Source organism: Suncus etruscus, chromosome 6 (assembly GCF_024139225.1).
Source record: "Suncus etruscus isolate mSunEtr1 chromosome 6, mSunEtr1.pri.cur, whole genome shotgun sequence".
In the NCBI taxonomy this organism is placed as follows: Eukaryota; Metazoa; Chordata; class Mammalia; order Eulipotyphla; family Soricidae; genus Suncus; species Suncus etruscus.
In genome coordinates this window covers 74,628,639-74,654,538 of record NC_064853.1, presented here as the reverse complement: position 1 = coordinate 74,654,538, position 25,900 = coordinate 74,628,639, and the positions used below count along the sequence as shown (strand labels likewise).

General features: G+C 36.9%; 1 protein-coding gene and 1 non-coding gene across 2 annotated transcripts in view; one reads left to right on the top strand and one right to left on the bottom strand.

The window, feature by feature from the left end:
• KIF16B (kinesin family member 16B) overlaps positions 1-25,900 on the bottom strand; it is a 291,493-nt gene that overhangs the window by 227,955 nt on the left and 37,638 nt on the right. The window contains exons 4-10 of the mRNA XM_049774326.1: positions 20,812-20,928; positions 18,132-18,229; positions 17,223-17,332; positions 13,661-13,798; positions 6,215-6,388; positions 5,904-6,035; positions 3,088-3,263 (exon numbers count right to left, since the gene is read on the bottom strand). Of these exons, the coding sequence (XP_049630283.1) occupies positions 3,088-3,263; positions 5,904-6,035; positions 6,215-6,388; positions 13,661-13,798; positions 17,223-17,332; positions 18,132-18,229; positions 20,812-20,928 (945 nt within the window). The remainder of the gene's footprint in view (positions 1-3,087; positions 3,264-5,903; positions 6,036-6,214; positions 6,389-13,660; positions 13,799-17,222; positions 17,333-18,131; positions 18,230-20,811; positions 20,929-25,900) is intronic.
• On the top strand, positions 3,727-3,833 carry LOC126012863 (U6 spliceosomal RNA). Its single transcript, XR_007497214.1, has one exon. It is a non-coding gene; the product is annotated as a U6 spliceosomal RNA (small nuclear RNA).

Genomic DNA, 25,900 nt, shown 5'->3' with positions numbered 1-25,900 from the left:
GAGCAAGGTCTACACTGCTATTCTCACAGCTTCATGGGAGTTATTGCTGCCTATGGACCCTCTGAAAGGGTGGAGTCACAAAAGTATGCGTAAGGCTCACTGAGCATGAAAGCCAAGATCCCACAAGAGCCAGCACCTGTTGTAACAGTACCACAAGTATATGCTCCAGTTAACTGGGTCCCCCCAGTTAATGCACTCGGGGAAATTTAAAGCAATGATGCCTCATGAACATTTGTATACAGTTCATTTTAACCCATATGTAATTTACCACTTAGGGGTCATTTTTATTGAGATGCTGTTGGTTTATAGTGAGCATCCTACTTTCTTCCATTTTACAGAGCTGAAATCAACCAGATGATTTGTATACAATAAACTGAAAAGAGGTACATCATCTTTATTAATAAAGAAAAAGAGCATATGAACATACTACAATGAATAACAGTACCTGTTTTTTTTTCCTCAATCACAAAGGGACTCAAGTATTTCTCATTACGAAATTATGCCAAAGCAATATTTTATGTCTCAATATGTTTCAAAGATATAACCATGCACTTTCAAAATAATTAGTGATCTCCTTTACGTGATTTTCTAAACAACTAGTAGCAACCCCTTTAAAACACAACTCTACAGTTGGGATTTTTGTAATCTATTAGATGAGAACTGGCCAATTATGGATGCTAGACTAGATCTCCTGGCCACCACACATTTTAGAAAATGCTTTAAAAGCAAAGGTCAGTATAGACCTACCTAACTCAACTGCAAAGAAAATCAAATAGTGTAACTATAGGAGCAGTGTAAAGGGTCTAGGACACTTTGATTTTGGTCAAGTAAAGTAACTTACCATAAACCATAAATGTGAGCACTATTATAAATCACTTAGCATAAAGAATAACAAATCATAAAAAATAAATAAGTCATTTTCAATGACACACTCAGCCATGCACAGGGTGTAATCTTGGCTCTATACTCAGGGATCACTACTAGCAGTGCTCAGAGACAATATACAGTGCCAAGAATGGAGCTGGAGTTGTTTTCATGAAAAGCAAATACTATCTTTATGGCCCAAATAAATTAATCTTTGCCTGGTGTCTGTTTTAGAAGATAAATGTTTGGAACTAAACAATTAAGATGAAGTTCATGTGAATGATGCTTTCATTAAAAGTCATTAATATAAGCTCCATGAAGAACAAAACAACACCCCTGTCTCTCATTCTTGTCAATCAAAAATATTGATCTCTGCCCATCTGACAAACCAAAAGGATGTCACTTTAAATAATCATAAATTTACATGCAGAAACTTAAATACATCTTTTTGACAATGCAGCTACAAACATACAAATACTTGCTCACTTTCCTAATATCTACCTTTACTGTATTTCAAGCAGTAATCAGTCAGCGTATTTCTGTTTCAAAACCATTTCAAACTTTTGTGTAATAGAAATTGGATTCACAGCTTTATTCATTTTTCTGTTACTTTATTTTTATTCTTGCTACTGCTTTTTGTTTGTTTGGTTGGTTGGTGGGTTGGTTGGTTTTTTGGCCCACAACCGGCCGGTGCTCAGAGATTACTCCTGGCTCTGTGCTCAGAAACAGCTCTTGACAGGCTCAGTATGGGATGCTGTCAATCAAACTCAGGTCCTTTCCAGATCAGCTGCGTGCAATGCAAATGCCCTACTGCTATGCTATCTCTCCGGCCTGCTGCTGGTTTTTAAATGAAGTTCTACTCAGAATAAGAAAAATGCCCGGTTGTTACATGAGTTGTTAAATGTGTGGTGGCCAGGAGAGCTAGTCTAGCATAAATAATTGACCAGTGATTGATTAATGAGTTGATGTGGTAAGAATATTTCAGCTTTGATTATAGATTACAAAATCCCAACTGATGTGTTGCCAAAAAGTTACAGAGATATAACAATACATTTTCAAGCTTTTTCCTGGTTTGTACTGATTTGAGTGTATTTTTTATTATCTCAATTCATTATGCAGCTTTCTTTACTTATTTATCTTTATGTGAATTTCCACAAAATGAGAATGAATTAAAGCCCATAGTAAAAAAAAAAAAAGATGTGATTAGTTCTGCCTCCTGGTCTATATTAAATATGGCTTTATTGTTACTGTTCTTAAGAAAGCAGATGTCATAACTAATCTTAATTCTAAATTGCCATAAGTGTTGTTTCTTTGTTAAGATTTAAAAAAGTTATTTGCACATAACTTCATTTGCCTTTGAACTCCCATTATAACCTTCACCCATTCTTATAAGTATCAGGTGACTAAGTTTAACTTTCCCCAAGAAAACATCCAAGACACATTCTGAAATGTGTCTGTCTTAAAAGCTGATTATTTCTATTAAATGAAGAATGTAAAAAAAGTAGATATGGTTGCTAAGTAGGTACCTTCACCCCTATATTAGGTATTGGCACTATTTACTTTGAATCTCATTCTAATGAAAATATTTTTTAAATATTTTCTTTCAAAGAGACTTGCTCCCTAGTAACTCGGTATGTTCATAATGCAGCTTTATAAAGAAGTTAAAAGTGAAAGGCAGAAAAGGATCAGCCTCATTTACTAAAACCTCCAGATTCATACCCCAAAAGCAAAGCTATTTCAACAATCAAGTATGGCCCCAGAGACATTATCTCAAATAAAGCTATGTTTACACATGTCATGATATCCCTATAACTCCTCTAAAGTAATAAGTACAAAATAGAGGTTCAGAAAAATGTTCAAACTAGTCTGGTACATTTCCAAATCATAAGATGCATGGGTAGAATTTTAAATATTACTCAAAGCATCCTCATTCCCTTCCTATATTGGAAATGATGTGGCTAAATCCTCTTGCATGTGAAATTTCCATTTACAACTGATAACAGTTAATCATATCATGTTTAATAGATAAAATCTCCCACAAAGCATTTAATGAATGCTGAGGTCAATGGAAAGGTGATATTAAGGAGAAATGGTTAACTCAAAGTTTTACTTCGCACTTATTTACTCAAATCAGTACAAGAAGGGAGAAAACTGTCTCATTAAGAAGTAGAAATCGATGCTATTACTCAAAGACAATTATCTATGAATCTCAGAAAACTCAACCTGATTCCCCTGAGCAAGTAGTGTCTTTAGTCGTGCTATTTCAGCACGCAGCTCCCGGATGAGTTTGACGTTGGCATCCTCATTAATGGTGGGTTTGTTGATGATGTTTTTGGCTCTATTTGCATAGCGAAGAGTACTTAGGGTTTCTCCATAATTGACATCAGCAGGTGAAATGGCTGTGAAAAATGAATTCCAAAAATAATTTCTCTAACACCCTGTATTTCATTTAACACAAAGTTGGTTTGTAATTTAAAAGTCTGATTAACCCCAGGGTCACTGGATAGACTAAATATTCACTGCCACAGTAATAAATATTAAACATTATCTAAGATTCATAGGAGGGATGCTCACTATCTGAAATTAAATGCCATTTGCTCAAGTCTAGAATCAGCCCCTTATCATCCTTATCATGCTACAATGAGATATGAAATACCCTACTGCAGCCAGTTTTTCTGTTGAAATATAGCAAGAAGAGGATTTCAAGACAAGTTGTGCTCTTCAATATTATGTAGAAATTAAAGTATTTCCTAAAGTTTTGACAAAGTCTACCATTTCTAATAAAAACCCAGAGAGCATAAACTTAAAATGACTGGGAGGGTAATGAAAACATACGGAGTGAGTCAAAAGAAAAGGGATACAGTGCTCACTTCGGCAGCACATATACTAAAATTGGAACGATACAGAGAAAATTAGCATGGCCCCTGCGCAAGGATGACACGCAAATTCGTGAAGCGTTCCATATTTTTTAATAAAAAAAGAAAAAGAAAAGGGATACAGAATCATTTCACTCATATGTGGTAAAAATAGCAAAGTAGCATCCAGAGCCAGAGGGAACACATAAGGAAACTGATCCACACAACAAATAAAATTGGAGGTGTGGGAAGGGGAGGAGAAAAGAGAAGCAGGTAGGTATACTGTTTATGAATGGTGTTGGAATTATGGACATATGAAAACATTGTGAACAATATTGTAAATCACAGAGCTTCAGTCAATAGAAAGTTTAGCAAATAAAAAATAAAAAACCCAGTACATGATAAAATTTTAAAAGAATTAGCAGAACAGTTAAGTTTTATTTCTCATAATGCTTCAGTTCCTGTACCTTCATCCAACCACAAGAGTCAGGAATTACATAACTATACAACTGCATATGCAGGCACATCTCTTTCCTCTTAGGCTAATGCATATTAGAGGGAACAGAGAGACCCAGAAAGATAAAATAAGGAAAAGGACAGAAGAGGAAATAAAACATAATTTTGAGTCCTCCATAATTATCCTCTCTAGAACATTTTCCCTTCTGTTCTATTGGTAAAAAATATAGAAATTATATTATTACTATTATTTTAACTACTGCCTCTTTCCTTCTCATTTCATATTTATATTCTTTTAAAATAAAAATAGGGGCCAGTGAGGTGGTGCTAGAGGTAAGTTGTCTGCCTTGCAAGCGCTAGCCAAGGAAGGACCACGGTTTGATCCCCCGGCGTCCCATATGGTCCCCCCAAGCCAGGGGCAATTTCTGAGTGCTTAGCCAGGAGTAACCCCTGAGCATCAAATGGGTGTGACCCCCCCAAAAAATAATAAAATAAAATAAAATAAAATAAAAATAATAAATTGTGAATTTTTATTTTATAGCTTATAGTGATTTTCCACTGAGTTAGTGAAATTAAAAATTTCTAACCTATACTTTATGAAAAGAAAAACTGAGACTCATTTTGCATTGCCCCTAGCATACATGACCAAGGTGTGCATGGAATAGAAAGTCCGTTAGCTAAAAGGATGAAAATGAGATAGGAACATGATGCAATTAGACTAGATCCTTGTTTCTTTAATTGTGGGTCCCAACCTCATGTATATGAGATCAAATAAATAAATATGAGTGTCACCAAGAAAAGTTTTTAAATTTTCCATTTTTTAACTCTTTAAAAAATTATTTTTAAACTAAAAGGTACATTTCTTCATAATTTATTACCTTTAAATGTCTTATTTCTTTGCCTATTTTTATAAACTTAAAATACTGAGGGCCATATAAAAAATTTTCAAGTGAAAAGGATCAGGAGTGGAAAATTTTAAGGTCTGGACTAAGTGATAGTTAACTGTCAACAAAATAGAAAACTAGTTTAAACAAATGAAAGGGTGTCATTTTCTCATGAGTCAAATATAAATTAAATATTTATGGCTAATTCACAGAAAAACACTATCTGATAAAGCAAAACACTGAATTCTTGGGACTGAGTAGACAGCACAGGGGTTAAGGAGTTTGGCTTGCATGTGGCCAACCCTAGCTGGTCCCACAAGCATCACCAGAAGAGAACTAGGAGTAAGCCCTGAGCGCTGCCCAGAATGACCCAAACCCAGGGAGGGAAGGAGGCAAGGAGGGAGGGAAGGAAGAGGAGGGAGGAAGGGAGGAAGGGAGGAAGGGAGGAAGGGAGGAAGGGAGGAAGGGAGGAAGGAAGGAAGGAAGGAAGGAAGGAAGGAAGGAAGGAAGGAAGGAAGGAAGGAAGGAAGGAAGGGAGGGAGGGAGGGAGGGAGGGAGGGAGGGAGGGAGGGAGGGAGGGAGGGAGGGAGGGAGGGAGAGAGAGAGAAAGAGGGAGGGAGGGAGGGAGGAAGGAAGGAAGGAAGGAAGGAAGGAAGGAAGGAAGGAAGGAAGGAAGGAAGGAAGGAAGGAAGGAAGGAAGGAAGGAAGGAAGGAAGGAAGGAAGGAAGGAAGGAAGGAAAGAGAAAGAGACAGGCAGGCAGACAGACAGACAGACAGACAGACAGACAGACAGACAGAGAGACAGACAGACAGACAGACAGACAGACAGACAGACTTATCTTACTGGCAATCATGATCGTTTTAGAGTTTCCTCCAAGGCTATCTTTTAATAACCAAGTCAACACAGAATCCCGATAAGGCACAAAAACTTGCTTCTTCTTTACAAGAGGGTTTGCTGCATCCTGAGATAAATCAGCTGCAGGGGGCAGAGGAGAAAAGACAGAGGGGAGAGACAATTATTAGTTTGTTTGTTTTTTAATTTAGTTTCTAAGCTCCTGGAGGCTGTTTTTTCATTTGTAACACAAACATCACATAATTCCTTCATGTTAAGGCTCAGAGGATCAGAGACCAAACAGGAGAGTAACACACACTTACCTAAGGCAGAAATTACATTTCCTAGAGTCACAAGGGACTTGTTAATGTTCCCTCCTTCCTTAAGGCGAACCCCAGTGGCACCAGTGGCATCAGCTCGCTCACTTCCAGCAAGATCAACTAAGTGGATCTTACTCACAGTCTCACATGGCATTTCAGCATCAAATTTGGCCTGAGGTAAAAATATAGAAGCAAAATTAAAGGAAGACAGCTCAGGATACAAATTATAATTATTTGCCACTATTCATTGTGGTCTCTGACAGTGGATTCTCTTTTATTCTGTTGTTTCATAGATCTTCTTACTGATTATATAAAAATTGAAATTTCAATCCAACACAAGTCCAAATTTTGAAATTCTTAAATGGTTTTTTTTTTTTTTTTTTTTTTTTTTTTTGGTTTTTGGGCCACACCCGGACTCCTGGCTGTCTGCTCAGAAATAGCTCCTGGCAGGCACGGGAGACCATATGGGACACCGGGATTCGAACCAACCACCTTTGGTCCTGGAACGGCTGCTTGCAAGGCAAATGCTGCTGTGCTATCTCTCCGGGCCCGAAATTCTTAAATGTTATTAATAACTATTTCAATACTGAAATCATTCAGCCATTCACCACAGAAAGCTTCCTGAGTATGACTAGCAAAATAGTAAACCCTTTAACTGAGAGGCACTCAACTAAAATAAAAACAAACTAAAAATAAAAGACAAAGAAACAAAGCAGCTTTAATCTCCAGGAATTTCAATATTCCAAGTACAAAGATTTTTCAAAGTATGATAAATATAAAAATTTATTTGATCATCCTGATTGAAAACATTTATCTCACAAATTATCTTGAAAATGAACATCTTATGAGCACTTTATTCCTTGTTTCTGAATTCTATTCAAATTTTACTTTCCTGAAGACTTTTCTTTTTTTTATTTAAACATCATTGTTACAAAGATGTTTATAATACAGGGTTGTTTTATTCACAGATAAAGTTCTTTATTATTATGTTACAGTCCACAATGTACAACAACCTTCATAATTGTGCATTTGCTGCCATCAATGTCAACAGTTTCTCTCTCACCCTCACTGAACCCTCTTCCCTCCCACCCACCCTCCCCCCAACTGCTTCTGGGGCAGGCATTTTATCTTTTAATATCTCTCTCTCTCCTTCCTCCCTCCCCCCCTTTTGTTTTTTGACACTGTAGTTTGCACTATTGTAATTAAGGGGTTCCGTGCATGTCACTTGCATAGTAGAGCCTTCTCCACTCTATTCTTTTACTATTCTTCTCTACTCTCCCTTCTTTGTGGAAAACATACTACCACAGACTGGTCCTCCTCATCCTCATCTGTATTGTCTCTAAATATCATCCCCAAACTCTCTTTTATTTTCCATATATTCCACAGATGAATGAGATTTTCTATGTTTATTCCTCTCCTTCTAGACTCATTTTACTCAGCATAATACTCTCTATGTCTATCCATTTATAAGCAAATTTCATGACATCATTTTTCCTAAAGGCTGCAGAGTATTCCATTGTGCAGTTGTACCATGATTCTTTAGCCACTAATTTTATGTCAGGTACCTGGGTGGCTTCAAGATTCTGGCTATTGTAAATAGTGCTGCAATGAACAAAGGAGTGGTATTCCTAGATCATAAGGAAGATCAATGTCCAGTGTTTCCCACAAACACACCCATTTTAAGAATATCCATTTTGTTTTCAAGAAAGACTAGTCTAGATGGCATTTCCACCAACAGTGAATAAGTTCCTTTCTCCCCACATCCACGTCAGCAATAATTGTTCCTGTTCGCTGTGATATGTGCCATTCACTATGTTGTTGTTTTGAATTGCATCTCCCAGATGATTAGTGACATGGAACATTTTTTTTCATGTGCTTTTTGTCCATCTGTATTTCTTCTTTGAGGAAATGTATGTTCATTTCTTCTTCCCATTTTCTAATGGGATTAGATGGTTTTTTCTTATTAAGTCCTGCCAGTACCTTATATATCTTAGGTATAACCTTTTATCAAATGGGTATTGAGTGAACAGTTTCTACCATGCTGTGAGTGGCCTTTGTATCCTAGTCACTGTTTCCTATCAAGTACCAAAAATTCTCAGTTTAGTGTAGTCCTATTTGTGTATCTCTGCTTCCACTTGCATGACCAGTGGTGTTTCCTCCCTAAAGATACCATTAGTCTCAATGCCACTGATTGTTTTCCCTCTATGTACCTTATGATTTCAGGTCGATATCAAGGTCTTTAATATTTAGAGAGGTCTAAGTTCACTTTTTATATGTAGTTGACCAGTTTTCACAACACCACTTGAAGAGGCATTCTTTGCTCCCCTTTGTATTTATTGCCTCATTATCAAAGATTAATTGGTTGTATACCTGGGGTGGGGGGTGTGAGTCTCGGAAAATCCAAGTCTATTCCATTGACCTGACAGTCTGTCTTTGTTCCATACCATGCTGTTTTAGTGACCATTTCTTTATAGTACAATTTAAAGGTGGGGAAAGTGATGCCTCCCATCTTCTTTTTCCCCAGGATTGATTTAGCTATTAGTAGGTGTTTACTGTTCCAAATGAATTTCAGGACAGTTTGATCCATTTCTTTGAAAAATGTCATGGGTATATTTAAATGGATCGCATGAAATCTGTATAATACTTTGGAAAATGTTGCCATTTTAATGTTAATCCTCCCAATCCATGAGCAGGATATATGTTTTTATTTCTTGTGTCCTCTTTTACTTCTTGAAGCAGTGTTTTGTAGTTTTCTTTGTAGAGGTATTTCACCCCTTTAGTTGACTCCCAGGTACTTGATTTTCTGAGGCAACTGTAAATGGGATTTTTTTTAATGTATCTTTATTTGTATATAAAAATGCATTGGATTTAAGTGTGTTCATATTGTAACCTACTACATAACTATGAAATCTATTGTTTCTAGAAGTTTTTGGGTGGAGTATTTAGAATTTTCTAAATATAGTATCATGTCACCTGTAAACAGTGAGAGCTTGAGTTCTTCCTTTCCTATCTGGATGCCCTTGATATCTTTTCCTTGTCTGATTACTATGGCAAGTACTTCCAATACTATGTTGAATAGACATGGTGAGAGGGTGAAACCTTGTCTTATACCAGATTTTAGAGCAAATTATTTTAGTTTTTTTCTTCATTTAGTATAATATTTGACATGGGCTTATGGAAAATAGCCTTGACTATATTGAGAAAATTTTCTTTTTATATCTTGTTGAGAGTTTTTATCATGAACGGTGTTGGACCTTGTCAAACTTTCACTGTATATATTGATATCACTTGGTTTTTATTTTCCCTTTTGTTGATCTGGTATTTTATGTTAATTGATTTGTGTATGTAAATCATCCTTGCATCTCTGGAATGAATCTTACTTGGTCATGGGTATATTTGCTTCTTGATGAGCCATTGGATCCTTTGAGCTTAAATTCTGTTGAGGATTTTTGCATCTGTGTTTATCAAGAATATTCCCATGTAGTTCTCTTTTGTGTGTGTGTAACATCTCTGTCTCCTTTTAGTAGCAGGGTGATTGTAGCTTCTTAAAAACTATTTGAGGGTGGTTCTGTTTCTTCAGTTTCCTGAAAGAGCCTGAAAAAGACTGGCAGTACATCCTCTTCAAAGGTTTGAAAAAATGTACTAGTGAATCCATAGGGGCCTTGGCTTTTATTTTGGGGAAGCATATGATTACCATTTTAATTTCTCCAATAATAATAAGTCAGTTCAGATGTCTCAGATCATTGTTGTTCCACCTTGTTAGATTATTAAGAGTCCAAGAATTTATCCATTTCTTTCAGGTTTTCTTGTTTTGTGGCATAGTTTCTCAAAGTAATTTATGATTACCCTTTGAGTTTTTGTAGTCTCTGTATAACCTTCACTTTAATTTCTAATTGTTTGTTAAGTTTTTCTCTATTTCTTTCTACGTGAGACTCGCTAGTGATTTATATATCTTGTTTATTTTTTTAAAGAACCAACTTTTGCTTTCATTGGTCTTTGGGGTTTTTTGGGGGAGGTGTCCAGTTCATTAATTTCTGTTCTGAGCTCCATCTGCCTATTTTTGTTTCATTTTGTTGATCATATTCCAATTTTTCAAGCTGTACCATTATTTATAAAGGTTCGTCCTTCCTGATGAATGCTTGCAAAGCTATAAATTATCCTCATAATACCAATTTTTCTGTGTCCCACAAATTCTGATCATTCATCTCTTCATTCTCATTTGTTTCCAGGAATATTTTTTAATTTCCTCTTTGATTTCATCTCTAACCCCACTCACTATTCAGTAGTGATCTGTTTAATTTCCAGGTGTTAGAGTTCTTTCTCTGTGTCATTTTGTAATTCACTTCTAATTTCAGTGCATTATGATCAGAGAGGGTAGTTGATACAATTTCTATGCTCTTGATTTTATGGAGGTATGTCGTGTGCCCCAAATCTGTCTTGAAGAATTTCCCATGTGCACTGGAGAAGAATGTGTATTCAGCTTTTTGTGAATAGAGAGCTCTATATATGTGTGCATACATACACATACATACACATATCTACTAAGCTACTCTCTTCTATTTATTCCATCAAACCTAGTATATACTTTTTGAGTTTTAGTTTGGTTGCCTATCATGGGTTGACAGGACAGTGTTACAGTCTCCCATTATTACTGTTTGTTACTGGTGTCTATCCTCAATTCTGTAAGCAATTGTTTTAAATATTTTGCTTCATTTAGAGCATATATGTTTAATGTGTGATTTCTTCTTGTTGTAATGTATCCCTCAGGTATTAAGAATGTGCATATCTGTCTTTTAACACTTTTTAAGCCTAAACTCTGTGTTGTCTGATATTAGTATATCCACCCAGCCTATGAAGGGAGTTGTTTGCTTGAAAGACTGTCCTCAGTTTTTGCTCTGTTTTTGTGGTTTTTTTTTGTGTTTGCTCTGTTTTGATGTGCTTCTTGCAAGCTGCAAAATATTGGATTCAACATTTTGATCCATTTTGCCACTCTGTGTCTCTCAATTGGTGCATTTAGTCCATTGACAATGAGAGTGATTACTGTCATGGAATTAAGTCTGATCTTTTTGTAGGAGTTTGGTGTGTCTGTTGGGTCTGCCTTGCCTTAAAATAGACCCTTCAGTTCTTCTTTTACAGTTGACTTTGAGTCTGTTAAGTTTCTGTTATTTATCCATGAAACTGTGTATCTCTCCATCAAACCTAAATGAAGTTTGGATCCGTGAAGTATCCTTGATGAAGCATTCAATACATTGAGTTTTTGTCACTATATACCACCAATGCCTTCTGACCTGAGATTTCCTCATGGTAAATCTGCTGTAAATCTTAAGCATGCCTCTTTCTTTATAATTTCCCTTTTTGATCTTGCTGTTTTCAATATTCTATCCATATCTCTGTTTTTCATCATTGTGACTAGTATGTGCCTCAGGTGATTTTCTTTGGATCTCTTTTAGCTGTTACACTTTCAGCATCTAGGATGTGGTTGCATGCACTTTTAGTTCTGGGAATTTCTCAGCAATGATGTCCTTGCCTGTTGATTCTTCAGTGGGGTTTACTTCCTGGGTCTCTGGAACTCCAATGATTCTATTGTTGCTTCTTTTGATTTTTTTCAGAGTTCTACTGTCTTGTTCTCTTTCTTTGAGGAGTTTTTTCCATTTCTCCTGTTGCATGGCAATGTTATGCAAATCATCTTCTAGTTCACTGATTCTGTCCTCAGAGATTATTACTCTGCTGGTGAAGCTTTGCAGTGAGGTTTTCATTTCACCTACCATGTTTTTCAGCCCTAATATTTGTTTGAAGTTTTCTCCTTTCTACTTTCATATTCTCAAGTCGTCTGGGCTGTCTGTTCGTACCATCATTTCTTTAAGTGCTTTGACCATCCTTAACATTTCTTCTCTAAAGTCCTGATCAGAGATTTTAGGTAGGTGGTTGGTTTGGTTGAGCTCCAGAACTTCAGTCACAAGGTGTGGTGGGGTTCTTCATAGTTTTCCCACATATGATATAGTTATTATCTGATACTGTTATTATGTGTTGTGGCGCAGCATCTTGATTGGACAAAATGAGATGCAGTGGAGTTTAGCGGAGCAGCTGTGCTCTTGCTGGTCTCATCCACCTCAGCTGGATTCAAACCAAGGCTTTTTTTTCTCCAAACTACAACCAACAGGCTCTTTCATCTGGATTCATGTAAGTCAGTTCAATTGAAACTGGTGTTGTTTTTTTAAATTGTAACTCTAGCCTTAGGCTGCTCCTGCTGGTCTCATACACCTCAGCTGGATTCAAACTCCCAAGACTTTCAAACTGTTTTAATCTGAACCAAAATTATCATATCCATAACAGAAATGTAAACATCCTTGAAACCACATAGTTATATTATATATTACTCTAAGCAAAAGCAGGATAAAAGCATCAAATCAAAAGGTTTAAAAGAACCTCAAAATACTGAGAAATTGATCAAAATTGACCAGAATTGATCAGAATTGACAAGAATTTATCTTGTTTAACTTAGAGAATTTTTCTTTTTCTTTCCTCTCTCACCTCCCTTATCAATAAAGTGTTGTCTTTCTGTATCTGATGTGTTGACTGATTAGAATAGCAAAAATAGCCCCCAAACTGCTAACAAATGTGTACATTTTTGTATTCATCTGCTCCATGGACCTAGGTGTGAAAATATGTCTTTCATAATTTCCACACATTTTCAAAATGTTCCCCAAATCTTGATAAAAATGAATACTTAGTGCTTACTCAAGTTCATCTTCATCTAATATTAGTGTAATAATCATAATCAACATTGTGAGCTGAGCGCCATAGAGTGATAATGTACTACAATGTGTTATTCTCCTAGGTCTCCAACTGATCTAACTTTCCATTATATCCCACAGAGCTTGCAACAGTGAAAACGTTTACTTCCTTAAATACAAAACAAGTGAGGTTTAGCTTTTGCCTAGGTTGTAGGGCAGTTTCATTTTTCTTTCTTTTTCTTTCCTTTGTTTCTTTCTTTCTCTTTTTTGTAAAATATGTAGAATAGCAGAGCATCCTGCTAAGTCAGGGGTCTCAAACTCAATTTACCTGGGGGCCGCAGGAGGCAGAGTCGGGTGATCCTTGAGTGCAAAGTCAGTAGTAAGCCTTGAACATTGGGGGGGTGTGACCCAAACAACTAAAACAAAACAAATCAAAAAAAGATTCCTCTAGGGAAGGGCCACAAAATGTTGTATGGAGGGCCACAACGGCCCGCGGGCCACAGTTTGAGACCCCTGTAAATATTTCTTAAGGGTACACAACAGGACATCTGAAATCAGTGTGATTGTAACCACAGAAAAGCTCAGCATATAGCACACATGCAACCACAAAAATGACCATCTGTTGCCTTTGACTGCTGCTACTCCTGGTTTAAAAATGATGGCCATTCAACTGGTCCCAACCAACAGGACCTCAGGGATGGGGCCCTTACCTGAGTGAACTTGATGGTGAAGATGGCATGTGACCTGCTACTAACATCATTCATCCCTGTGGCTGCTGTGGTACGATTAATATTTCCTGCATCCATCAGTTCTTCGACGTCACCATAATTCTGTACTAAATGTTTGGATAAGTCTGGAAGGAGGAGAGGAAAGACAATCAAGGAAAGAGAAATGTTTCTAATACAGTGAACAAAGTATGAAATTGACCTCAATGAAATAATAAAGATCTTGTTCAAAGATCTCCCTTTGTCACTGAGAGTAGTAGTTTAAAACTCAGGCAGGTGTCTGGCTGGCTGCTGTCAGCTCAGCTCTGCTGAGCTGAACCTCAGTTGTTCAGGACCAAGAACCATGAGCTCTGCTCAGCCTTGGCCCCCAGTTTGACAGTGCAAACCTACCACATGGCATTTTGGGCTAACAATCACTTTATTATCAATCTTGTTCACACTGGTCAGACCACTTGGAAGAGAATCATAAGCTCAACCTTCATGCCAAATCTAAAAGTACTTTTTATACTGTTTAAAATTATTCATTTATTTGGTGGGGTTTGGGGAAAGACTCTTATATAGTTCCAAATTCAAAAGGCACATAAGGAATACTGTGTAAAATTCTTCAACCTGGGGCTGGAGTGGTGGCACAAGTGGTAGGGTGTTCGCCTTGCACACACTAACCTAGGACGGAACCCGGCGTCCCATATGGCCCCCCAAGCCAGAAGCAATTTCTGAGTGCATAGCCAGGAGTAATCCCTGAGCATCACTGGGTGTGGCTGAAAAACCGGAAAAAAAATTCCTCAACCTATCCACAATAGCCTACTCCCTACTAAAGGAGTCCCCTATTTTAGTATGAATCCAAAAGTCAGGTAGTGTTCATTTCTCCACACCCTTCTAAAAATTTTATATAGACATATATATTTAACTACTTAGTTTTAACTACATATTTCCCTTTTCATAAAAACATACTTTTTATGACCTGCTTTTTTTCCTACGTAATATACTAAAGAGCATTCTATGTTAATAAATGCAATATCTGTGCTTTTGGTTTGAGGTCACACCAGGCAATTCTAAGGGGAAATCCTGGCTCTGCACTCAGGAATTAGTCCTGGCAGTCCATGAGGAACTATATGAGATGTCACAGATTGAGCCCAGGTCTGCCAAATCCAAGAGAAGCACCCTACTTGCTATCTATCCAGTCCTTCATTCATTTTTATGGCTAAGGTGCATTTAATTGAATGCATGAATCATAACCAATTTAACAGTCTCTTTTGAGACCATTGATGTCCTTTACAGTTTCTTCCTATCATAAGTATTTATAAAAAAAATATATTGTACATGGGTTTTTGTTTTCAAATATATATGACTATTATTCAGGATAAATTCTTAAACAACAGAGTCCGAGTCAAAACACATTTGAAACTTTGAAACATTGAAACTTTTTCTAGATACTAGAAAAATATCCCTATATAGAAGCAACTGAAAATAAAAAATATTTTTTTTATGTATAAGACTATGATTCTCCAATTCTGTCTTCTACTGTTGACATATCTTTCAGGAATAGAGGATGATAGTTACTGAAAGTATTTTGACTTTTTCTGATTATGAGTAAGTTTAAGTATTCTTTCTACCCTTTAAAAATCATCTCTACCACCATTTATGTGAACAATTATTCATATCCTTTTACTTTTCCACATGGTTATTGGATATATCCTTATTGGTTTATAGGAGTTCCTTATAGATCAGTAAAATTGGTCCTTTGTCTGGAATCCAAATTGAAAAGAATTGCCCCATCTTGTAAGTTGCCATTTTACTTTGCTTATTATGTTCCCACAAAAAATAAAGTTGTTTTATTTAAAAAAATTTTTAATTTGACATACTTTATTTCATTGTTTCTGGCTTTTAACATCAATTTTTAAAAGCTTCCTTTCTTCTGAAAAATATTAACCCACGGTTTCTTATAGTCACTTTATTATACATTTTTTACATCCAAATATTTGATCCACTTGTCACTTTTCTAGTGTAATCACTGGGCTGTGGTATCACTTATTTTTTTTCTCCCAGGCAGCTCAATAACTTCTACTTTTTCCAATATTTGAATAATATTATTTTTTAAATCTCAATAGGTACCTAGATCATATGTTAGATATTTTACCATATTAGATCAGTCCATTTTTTCATAAAACAATTTTTAATATATTTTGACATCTGATAAAGCAATAAAAAGGAAAGTAAAATTCACAGTTAGGCTAAAAACTTTGGACAATAATAACTACACATAATACACAAAATATATAGTTACCTCCTTGGGTTAAAAAAAGAAAGGCTAAATTCCAGTTAACTATTAATTAAAATGCAGTTGATGCTCTACTGGTGCTACTGATTATCTCCAGATATAAAGGGTAACCAAAAGAAAATACCTTTAAGCACAAGACCAGTTCTCACCATACACATAAAATACATATCTGTGTGTGATTCCTGCAGCCATTCATTATTCAATTTCCTTAAGCACAGTGAGAATAAATTATAAAAACAGCCTTAAATACCATCTAATTTTTTTTAATAATTAGCAAGGCTAATACTTTACCTGACACTACTGACACTTTCCTCACATTTGGCTCTTGTATCAACTAGATTACCCCAATACAGAGGAAACTCTGAACAATCTCCACTGGTAAGAGACCTTAGAATCTCCTTTACAATTGACACATTAACATTAGGGTCAGTAAAAATATGCAATATGTAATTGTGATGCCTAAGGAAATAGGCTTTAGGACTAATTCTCTCTTTTTTTAATATTAAATTTCTTTATGTAAAATACCATGATTTAGAGATGCTCAGAGTAATTTCTGGCATTCAATGTTCCAATATCTATCCCACCACCAGTGTAACATTCCCTCCATCATAATTCTGAATTCCAACTTCCTGGAAGCCTGCTCTTTAGCATTTATAAATAATTTACTTAATATTGCTTGATACAACTAAATGGTAATAGAATTACCAGAAAGAAAAAAAACTTCATTAAAAGAAAATTTGTGAAAACTATCATCTCACAACAGGGTCATGTCATTGTCTGGAGATTTACTAAGCTGTCTGTTGATAATTGTGCATTCCATTGTTGGTTTTGTTTGTTAGGCTTATATGGCTTCAATGATCATTTCACATCTAATTTGGTGTATTTCTACTGGAGAGAATCGTTTCTTTTGCCTGGAAACATGCACAACAATTTCCAAAGTTCTTAAAGCTAGAGGACATCTATTGACAAGTCCCACATAATCAGTGACTATCCACTGAAATATAATTCATTAAATAAAATCATGTAGCTCAATGATATAGCACTTATCTTGCATGTATGAGATTCTAGATTTAATCACCCATAATTATACTCCAAAAATGCAAAAAGCTCAATAAACACCATGTAATGACAGTAAGACAATTCGCACTATAATCAAATGCTAATGGTAAATACTTATTTTTAAAATTGTAGCATTAGAGTCACATTTTTCTTTGAAATTAATATTATTCTACCAAACCCAAAAAAGAACAGGGCTGTAAAATATTCACTCTTACCTTCAACGTAAGGTCCTTCTTTTGGGTGCTCACGAACTCTTAAATTGAAGGTTTTAGATGACTTCCGTCTAAGTAAATCTCTGACACGTTCATTATAAATTTCTAAGTAGCTAAAAATGTTTAATAAAACTGAAATAAGAAAACTGATTTGACTGTGACAACAATAACAACAGCAGCAGCTAGTTTACTCACTTTACAAATTAAACAAAGGAGGTTTATGGTTATCAGAAACCTAGCCTTACTATGGTTCTGAAACCTATATAGAGGTTGTTTTCAAATAAATTTCTTTATGGATTACTACCAGTGAATATTTTGTTCATATATCTATTTTGTATACATATATGCCTGAAGAACCAAAAACTTACTGGCTAAATGAGGTCACAAGTGGAATGAAAAAGCTTAAGAAGCCATAATCTAAAGAATTAACTCAAGGCATCTTAATAAAAGTCTGGTATCCAGGAGAACTAACAGTTGTGCTCAAAACCAACAAAGAATTTTATTCCCTACAGAGACTTAACTTCAATGAGGAAATTCATGGACCCTTATGATGCACTGAAAGATTGAATTTATAGTGAACTGACCAACATAATGAACAAAGACCATTTTCAATTTGAATTGGATAATCACTTGAAAGTCAAAAGCTTACTCCATTAGAGATTCATATCCTCTGATAAGTTTCCAACCAAAGAGAATTATTAGAATTAGTTCTTAAAATTCTAATTCATATTATATCCATGAAAGTCACTGGAGTCACTGGAAACTTTTGCATTTTGGGCTTTCTTTCCAATGACCGTATTATACACGAGGAGGGGAAATGGCAGTCATTCTATAGAAAATCTCAAGGCTTCATCCATTCTTTAGGCTGATGGCAAGTGCCATCCAATCTCACACTCAGGTCACAGGCCCTACCTGACTTCAGTTCGGAAAGATGCTTCATCCCATCTGGTGGTTTCACTGATCTGACTGAAGAGCCCTTCACAGATCCGAGGTATTAATCCAGAATCACCCTGCAGTGGGAAGAAGGGAAGCCACAGCTGTCACTTGAAATAAAAGCAAGTGAAGACTGAATTTGCAATTTGTTAGAGTAGACTTAAACTCAAGAGGCCTACATGCCAGCTCTGAGTCTCCCACTAGAGGGAGGCCCTTAACACAACCCATTTACCTTCTTCCAGGCTGCTCCCTACTCCCAAAAATGAGAGGATTGAATTTTCCATTTCTTTCATGCTAGCACTAAGGTAATATATGATTACCAGTATATAGTAAATCAGTTCATCCAAATGGTTTGCATACATAAGATGACCTATTTTCTAATTCTTAATGAACTAAGAATATACAGTTTATTAAGAATACACAGTTTATACCTGAAGAATAATGTTTAAAATATGACACAGTCAAGTGACAAAAGAAGATTAAAAATATACTGGGCAAAAGAAAACTAAAAACTTTAATAAGTCTTCAAAGTAGTTAATAATTGTCCTAATGCAGATAATAGTAAATACACTAAAATATTTTAATGCCCTTCCTTTGAAGCACTAATTCATACATGATCTTACTAGGTAGTTGTTGTTTTTATTTTGTATTTATTTCTTAGTTGGTTTTTTTGGAGCCACATCCAAGTAGTGCTAGGAGGCTACTCCGGGCAGTTTCTTGGAGGGCCAGAGACACTAGGGATGGAGTTGGACCTCCCCTTCCCAAAATGCTCAAACAGCACTTTTGAGATATCTTCCTGGCTCCGAGACATACATTTTAATATACCATATACAGTATGGCATAATCAATAATATCTGGACATAAGTCAGCACAAGCAATCTCATGAGGCTCAGAAAAAATACACTAACGAGGAGGCAAAATGTTTGTGTAGAAAACCAAAGCTTGAGAGTTTACACATTTCCTTCTAAAACCTCTCCCTATCTTTACCCAACTCACCTCTTGAAAATTAAAAAACAAATAAATACAAGTATTACAATAGACTAAAGAGAAATTTCTCCCTGTATTATTAAATCTGTGACAATTATTAGCACAGAGAAAGGCATTTCAGCATATTTTTCTTCTTTACAAATAAAAAAAAAATTATCCAAACAGAACTAGATTCTGAGGTAAAAAAAAAAAGTTGTAATTGATGAGTCCTTTAGAAACTTAACTAACAAAACAAAATAAAAACTACTATGGAGGTCAATATAGTATACATTTCATTTTCATGAAATCTGTATTTTTTTTTTTTTTTGGTTTTTCGGGCTACATCCATTTGATGTCAGGGGTTACTCCTGGCTAAGCGCTCAGATATTGCCCCTGGCTTGGGGGGACCATATGGGATGCCGGGGATCGAACCGCAGTCCTTCCTTGGCTAGCGCTTGCAAGGCAGACACCTTACCTCTAGTGCCACCTCACCCCTCACTGGCCCCTAAAAAATTTTTTATTTTGTCTTGTTTTGGTTTGGTTTTTCAGGCCTCGCCCATTTGATTATCAGGGGTTACTCCTGGCTAAGTGCTCAGAAATTGACCCTGGCTTGGGGGGACCATATGGGACGCCAGGGGATAGAACCACGGTCCTTCCTTGGCTAGCGCTTGCAAGGCAGACACCTTACCTCTAGCGCCACCTCACCGGCCCCATAAAATCTGTTTTTCAAAGGCACAGTAGGGAAGTAAAAGGAAGTAGCTACAAAAGGAAATGTGAAATTTGAAATTATTTGTCCTTCTTTTAGTTATTCTTCCCTCCTTTTTCACTATTGAGGAATCACAGCATTTATCAACTTCTCATATAAAGGAAATGGCTGAATATAAGAGGTCAAGATTCATGTCCTGAAAGACCTTCATCAAGAAAAATCTGTCCTTCCTCCTTCAATGCATTACTGCTTCCGTGAACCACTGTGCCTTTAGCATGTAGGGCACCAATGTCCATGCCAGTAGGAAGTCTGGTGTGTTCTGCCACTGTTCCACATCTAGAACATGTGCAGGAACTAATTGAAGTAAAAATAAATGCAAACTAGAGCTGGAAATAAAAGTCCTAAATTAACTTAATCAAAACTTTTGCTTCTCCACATAATGGGAAATGTTTCAAGCATGTTTACACACTATGTTTATACCTATAGAAAGTCTTGGTACTATAACATGAACAAATAATTGTATAAAAACTGGATTTACTACATTTTAACTAAGTCAAACTCTAACATTTCATTATGCATTTGATGGATTTATGAAAGCTTTCTTGACAACCAAAGAGTTAGATACACTAAGATTTTGAATAATTTTAAAAAGAGGAGTTTTGTAATTTTTATTCAAACTGTTGTATTGGCAGAAAAGAAGAATATATTACTGGCAAAACCAACATATTTTTTGATAAGATTATAAAATCCTTAAAACAGAAAATGAACTGAGACTTGCATCCATTATTCATGCATATAAATGTAAAACTATTTCAAATTTAAAACTCTCTCAGAGGAAATTTAGTCTAACTTATTACTGAGCTATATGTTATTGCTAAAGAATGATCAGTAAATGGAAAGCAAGTTAATACAACCAAATAAAGAAAAGAGAATTTATCAGTCCAAAAAGAATTGAGAATTTTTCCCCACACAGTGTAAACAACGTACAGAATTTCCCATCATAGTGTATGACTTTCCCGATCCAGTTTGCCCATATGCAAAGACACAAGCATTATAACCTTCAAATGCAGCCTTCACGACATCTGTGCCCAGGGTTTTGAAAACCTGAAAGAAAACACACACCGACAAGACACAATTACCATGGATTTTAATAAAAGCCAGTTGTGTTGACCAGTTAACCCCAGAGAGATATATCTACCCCCATTTTTAAGGAAAAGAAAACTTTTTTTTTTTTGTGGTTTTTGGGTCACACCTGGCAGCGCTCAGGGGTTTTTCCTGGCTCCGTGCTCAGAAATTGCTCCTGGCAGGCACAGGGGACCATATGGGACGCCGGGATTTGAACGGAAGACCTTCTGCATGAAAGGTAAATGCCTTACCTCCATGCTATCTCTCCGGCCCCAGGAAAAGAAAACTTTTTAAGCAAACAAAAAAGTAATCCCTTCCATACTCCTACTCAATCAAAAAATTTCTAAAATACAAAACTATAAGCAAGAGAATGTGATCATTCAAGATAGCATTGAAGAAAAGATGATTTTAATGCATAACTAATTGCTCTTTCCGAACTAGATAAATTCATAAAGTCATTCACTTCATCAGAGATTCCAGAAACTTAATATTCAAAACTTGAAGGTCATAGAAGCTGGAAGTTAGAGCTCCAGCTTGCTAAACCACTCCCAAACTGGACCCCACTATTTATACAAATATATCCCTAGAGATTTGATGAGATGAGCATAGATGACGTTAGGGTAGCTGGCTTCCTCAAGTCAAAAACCAGGCTATTTTTTCTATTTAAATATCTGTCCAAAATGATGAATGAGAGCAAGTAAATGTTGTGCATGTACAGAAGGGGGTCCTGAAGCTGTACCTCCAATAATCAAAGAACCCTTGCCAGTTGTGCCATATAACTGCAATGGTATGTTTAGTCAGGAAAGGCTACAGACTTCGCCTACTTCCTGAGCAAGTTGAAATACACAGTAATCCTAGTTACCCCCTCCTCCCAGTGGAACAAAGTACACCCAAAGCAGACCAAATTAAAGTATATGCCTTCCTCTAGACTACTGAGCATGGCAATGAACATGAAACACCACCATCTGCAGCTGCAGAAACAACAAAGAAAGAGTCAAAAAACAGATTTCTCTGTCAAAGCAATAATACTGGAGCAGCTTGCACTGTGGGTCTCCACAATCCAAGGGAAGCTACTCTCATCCCTATGCAGAAGTGTTCAGTGACTCTGAGTGGTGCCAGTTTAGCCAATCTTGGCATCTTTATCCCAATATCCTGCAGGGATCTGGGCTCTCTGGTCAAACACCCTTTTCCCTAGAACTGAGAAGTACCGGTCATTTGGGGGATGGGGAATTCTGAGACACCCAGTGATGCTCAGAGGTTACTCCTGACTCCATACTCAGAAATTGCTCCTGGCTTGGAGGACCATATGGGATGCCAGGGGATCGAACCCCTGTCTGTCCTAAGTCAGCACTGTGCAAGGCAAACACGCTACTGCTGTGCCACCGCTCCAACCCCACATTTTGTTCTCAGCTCCACAAACCTTCTCTACCTATAATACTGCTTAGCATATAAGGATAAGATCAAAATATTGGATTCAACCAAATCTGACCTGTTTTACATTAACATTTTCCCATCAGCTTGTTTGGACTTAGTTTCCTATCATCAGCCTAATCTTAAAACCTAAGAGGTCGTCAAGTCACTCCTATACATGGAGTTCTCATTCACTCTGGATTCTTTTTTATCCACTTTAGGAGCTGCCATTTTCTAACCTTATCTTCTAAGTCTGGTGCCTTACCCAACTCTCCATAATAATAGTAGTTCAGCTTGACCAGCCTATGCTCACCCAAGTTTCGCGTGTATTAGTTTTCATACAAATCAAAAGGATGAAAAGTGACTCTAACTCCATTTTTCAAGGGGAGAAGTTAGATCTGTGGTAACACACAGTGGTGCCTTTATGGGCCCAAGGCATGTATCTTTCATCTTTATGTTATTCAAGACAGACTTCTGATCCAATCTGAAAGGACCTCACCAGCAAATGTGTCCAGACCACCCACCTCAGGTTGGTTTTTACCACTGAACAAGTAATGAGGGAAATCTCTACATACTTCTCCAATTTCCTCTGATTAGACAAACACAAAAGGTACCTATCAAATCTAACCACTTCACAGCACATGATTGGATAGGAAAAAGAGACTCCCATTAATATCTCAAAAATTAGGAATTCTATTTCATGAAAGTTGGTCTAGGGCTAACTCATGACCCCAATGATCAAACTTCCACCAAACCTTCAAATATTCAATGTGAAAATTCTTCACAATTAAAATATGAAGGTTAAAACCTTTACCCACCATTTTACCGCCAGGAACCATTTTCTTTGCCAGGAACTGTACTTTCTCTGTCACCTAGGCTGGGAGAAGGGGGCAAAGGATCTTGTGCAGAGGGATGTGACCATAAAGGTGTCTAGAAAGGTGGATGCAAGAGTGGCTAGTTCTGTCAGCATGGCTGCAAGTAAGCCACCACAGAGGGCACATAACCCAGATGAGTAGCAGCTACTGCCCACATTACCAAGGTTATTGCCAAGGACTGCAGCCCCCACCAAGGACTGATTTGTCTCTCATTCAACACCATCTCCCAAACCAAGATCAAAGAGGGCCACTCTAGGAAAACAGCCTGAGCTCCTCTCCTGGCCTTGTTGCCCAAATCACCTTGTCTGAGACAGGACTCAAAACAGCTTTACTGAGTCATCTGAAGCATCATGGGCCCTCACTCGAATTAAATTGCCCACAGGAGGGCACTGTTAAGACAAAAGATTCTATTCCAGCCAGTCAGCTGGGAGCTTTTAGGCTGTAAGTTCTCCCAAGGTGGAACTAAGGAACAGGTTGTGTGAGAACAAAGCCTCCCCTTGGAGCTTTAAAAACCCATTCAGAAAATTGGACCTTATTAAATGGTCTTTAATTTACACCAGTGTGGACTTAAAATGGTTCACAGATACTTTCTAATTATAAAATGAATGTGGAAAGAGAGAATTTAATGGTCCTCTGGCTTAGTATTTGTTTAACAAGAGAAACAAACCACAGGAACAGCCATGACTCTTTTCTCAAGATAGCATTACATTCAAATGATTTTTAGAAAGCAATAGTGATACCCTCATCCACAGCATGCTCAGTCTGCATCTTTGCATCTTGCCCTTGATAAAAATCAGCTCAACTTTCCAGCAAGCATAGCAGTGTGATAAACATGAAAATGTAGCTAATACTTGGAACTGAAGCCATTTTAGTAATGATTTAGCACTAAATTATATAATTATATGTCTGGTGACAGTTAAAAGAGCTTGCTTTGGGGCCCGGAGAGATAGCACAGCGGTGTTTGCCTTGCAAGCAGCCGATCCAGGACCAAAGGTGGTTGATTCGAATCCCGGTGTGACCCATAGGTCCCCCATGCCTGCCAGGAGCTATTTCTGAGCAGACAGCCAGGAATAACCCCTGAGCACTGCTGGGTGTGGCCCAAAAACCAAAAAAAAAAAAAAAAGAGCTTGCTTTGCATGTGATCAGCCATAGTTCATTACTGGTATCACATATGGATTCTTGAAAAAAAAAAAAAGCCAGGATTAATTCCCAAGCACTGCATTATGTAGCCCCCCGCCCAAAAAGAAGGAAAGGAGAAATTACTTTATCTTTAATAGTGTTTTTAATCTTCCTTTTTCTGAGTTATGTGTTTAACCACTAGAAGAGAGTGCTATTTACTCACTTATCTCTAGACTTCTTTTCGTTTGTATTGTTGTTGAATCATCTCAGGTTAGTGATACAGTTCAAAGAAGTCAGAGCATCTGAGAAGAGATACCTGTGCCACATGAATGGCAGACTCCCCAACTCCCCCAAAAATGTTTTCTTGTTGAGTTCCTTCAAAAATAGTGATGTCGAAAAAACACTCATCCAAAAGGACATATGTACACTGCTATTCATTGCAACACTCAGTACAATAGCTAAGAGCTGAAATAGAGCTAGATATCCAACTGCAGACGAGCAGATCATAAAGATGTGGTACATATATACAATGGAATAATATGGGATAATATAGAGTTGTAAGAAATGATGCAATCTGCTGCAACATGGATGGAACTGGAACATAAATGAAATAATTCAGAAGAAAGTATATACAGGATGATATCACTTATATGTGATATTTAAATAACTACATTAAGAAATGCAAAGGGGGCCAAAGTGATAGCACTGTGGCTAAAATGTTTGTCTTGCATGTGGCTGACCCAGGACCATCCCAGATTCAATCCTCGGAATCCCATATGGTTCTTTGAGCCTTCCAGGAGCGATTTCTGAGCACTGAGCCAGAAGCAATCCTTGAGCACTGCTGGGTGTGGCCTAACACTCCCCCACCAAGAAAGAAATGCCATGTTTAAATGGGTGTTGTTGAGAATACTCTAGGTTTCAGAATATAGTGAGGAAAGAAACTGTGTTAAGAAGAAGAAAGACAGTCAGAGAGAGAGAGAAAAACATAGAATGGTCTCACTCATCTATGGGTTTTAAGAAAAATGAAAGACATTCTTGCAATAATAATTTTCAGACACAAAAGAGAAAAGACCTGGAAGTTCCAGCTCACCTCAGGAAGCTCACCACAAATAGTGATGAGTTTAGAGAAATAACTACATTTTGAACTGTCCTAATAATGCGAATATATGAGGGAAATGGAAAGCCTGTCTAGAGAACAGGCGGGGGTCGGGTGGGGAGGAGGGAGATTTGGGACATTGGTGATGGGAACGTTGCAGTGGTGATGAGTGGTGTTCTTTACATGACTGAAACCCAAACACAATCATGTATGTAATCATGGTGTTTAAATAAAATATATAAAAAAAAAGAAGAAAGACAAATATGAAAGGACCGGGGACAGGGGACAACGGACAAAGGTACTCAGGTGCATTTGTGCTGTTAAGAAAGGACTTAACTAAATATTCAAGCCAGAGTCAATAAGAAATCATAAAACCAAAACTTTAACAACCAAACTTAAAAGAAGTGCCTATTCTGAGCAAAGGCTAGGGTGGATGATGGTAGATTGAGAT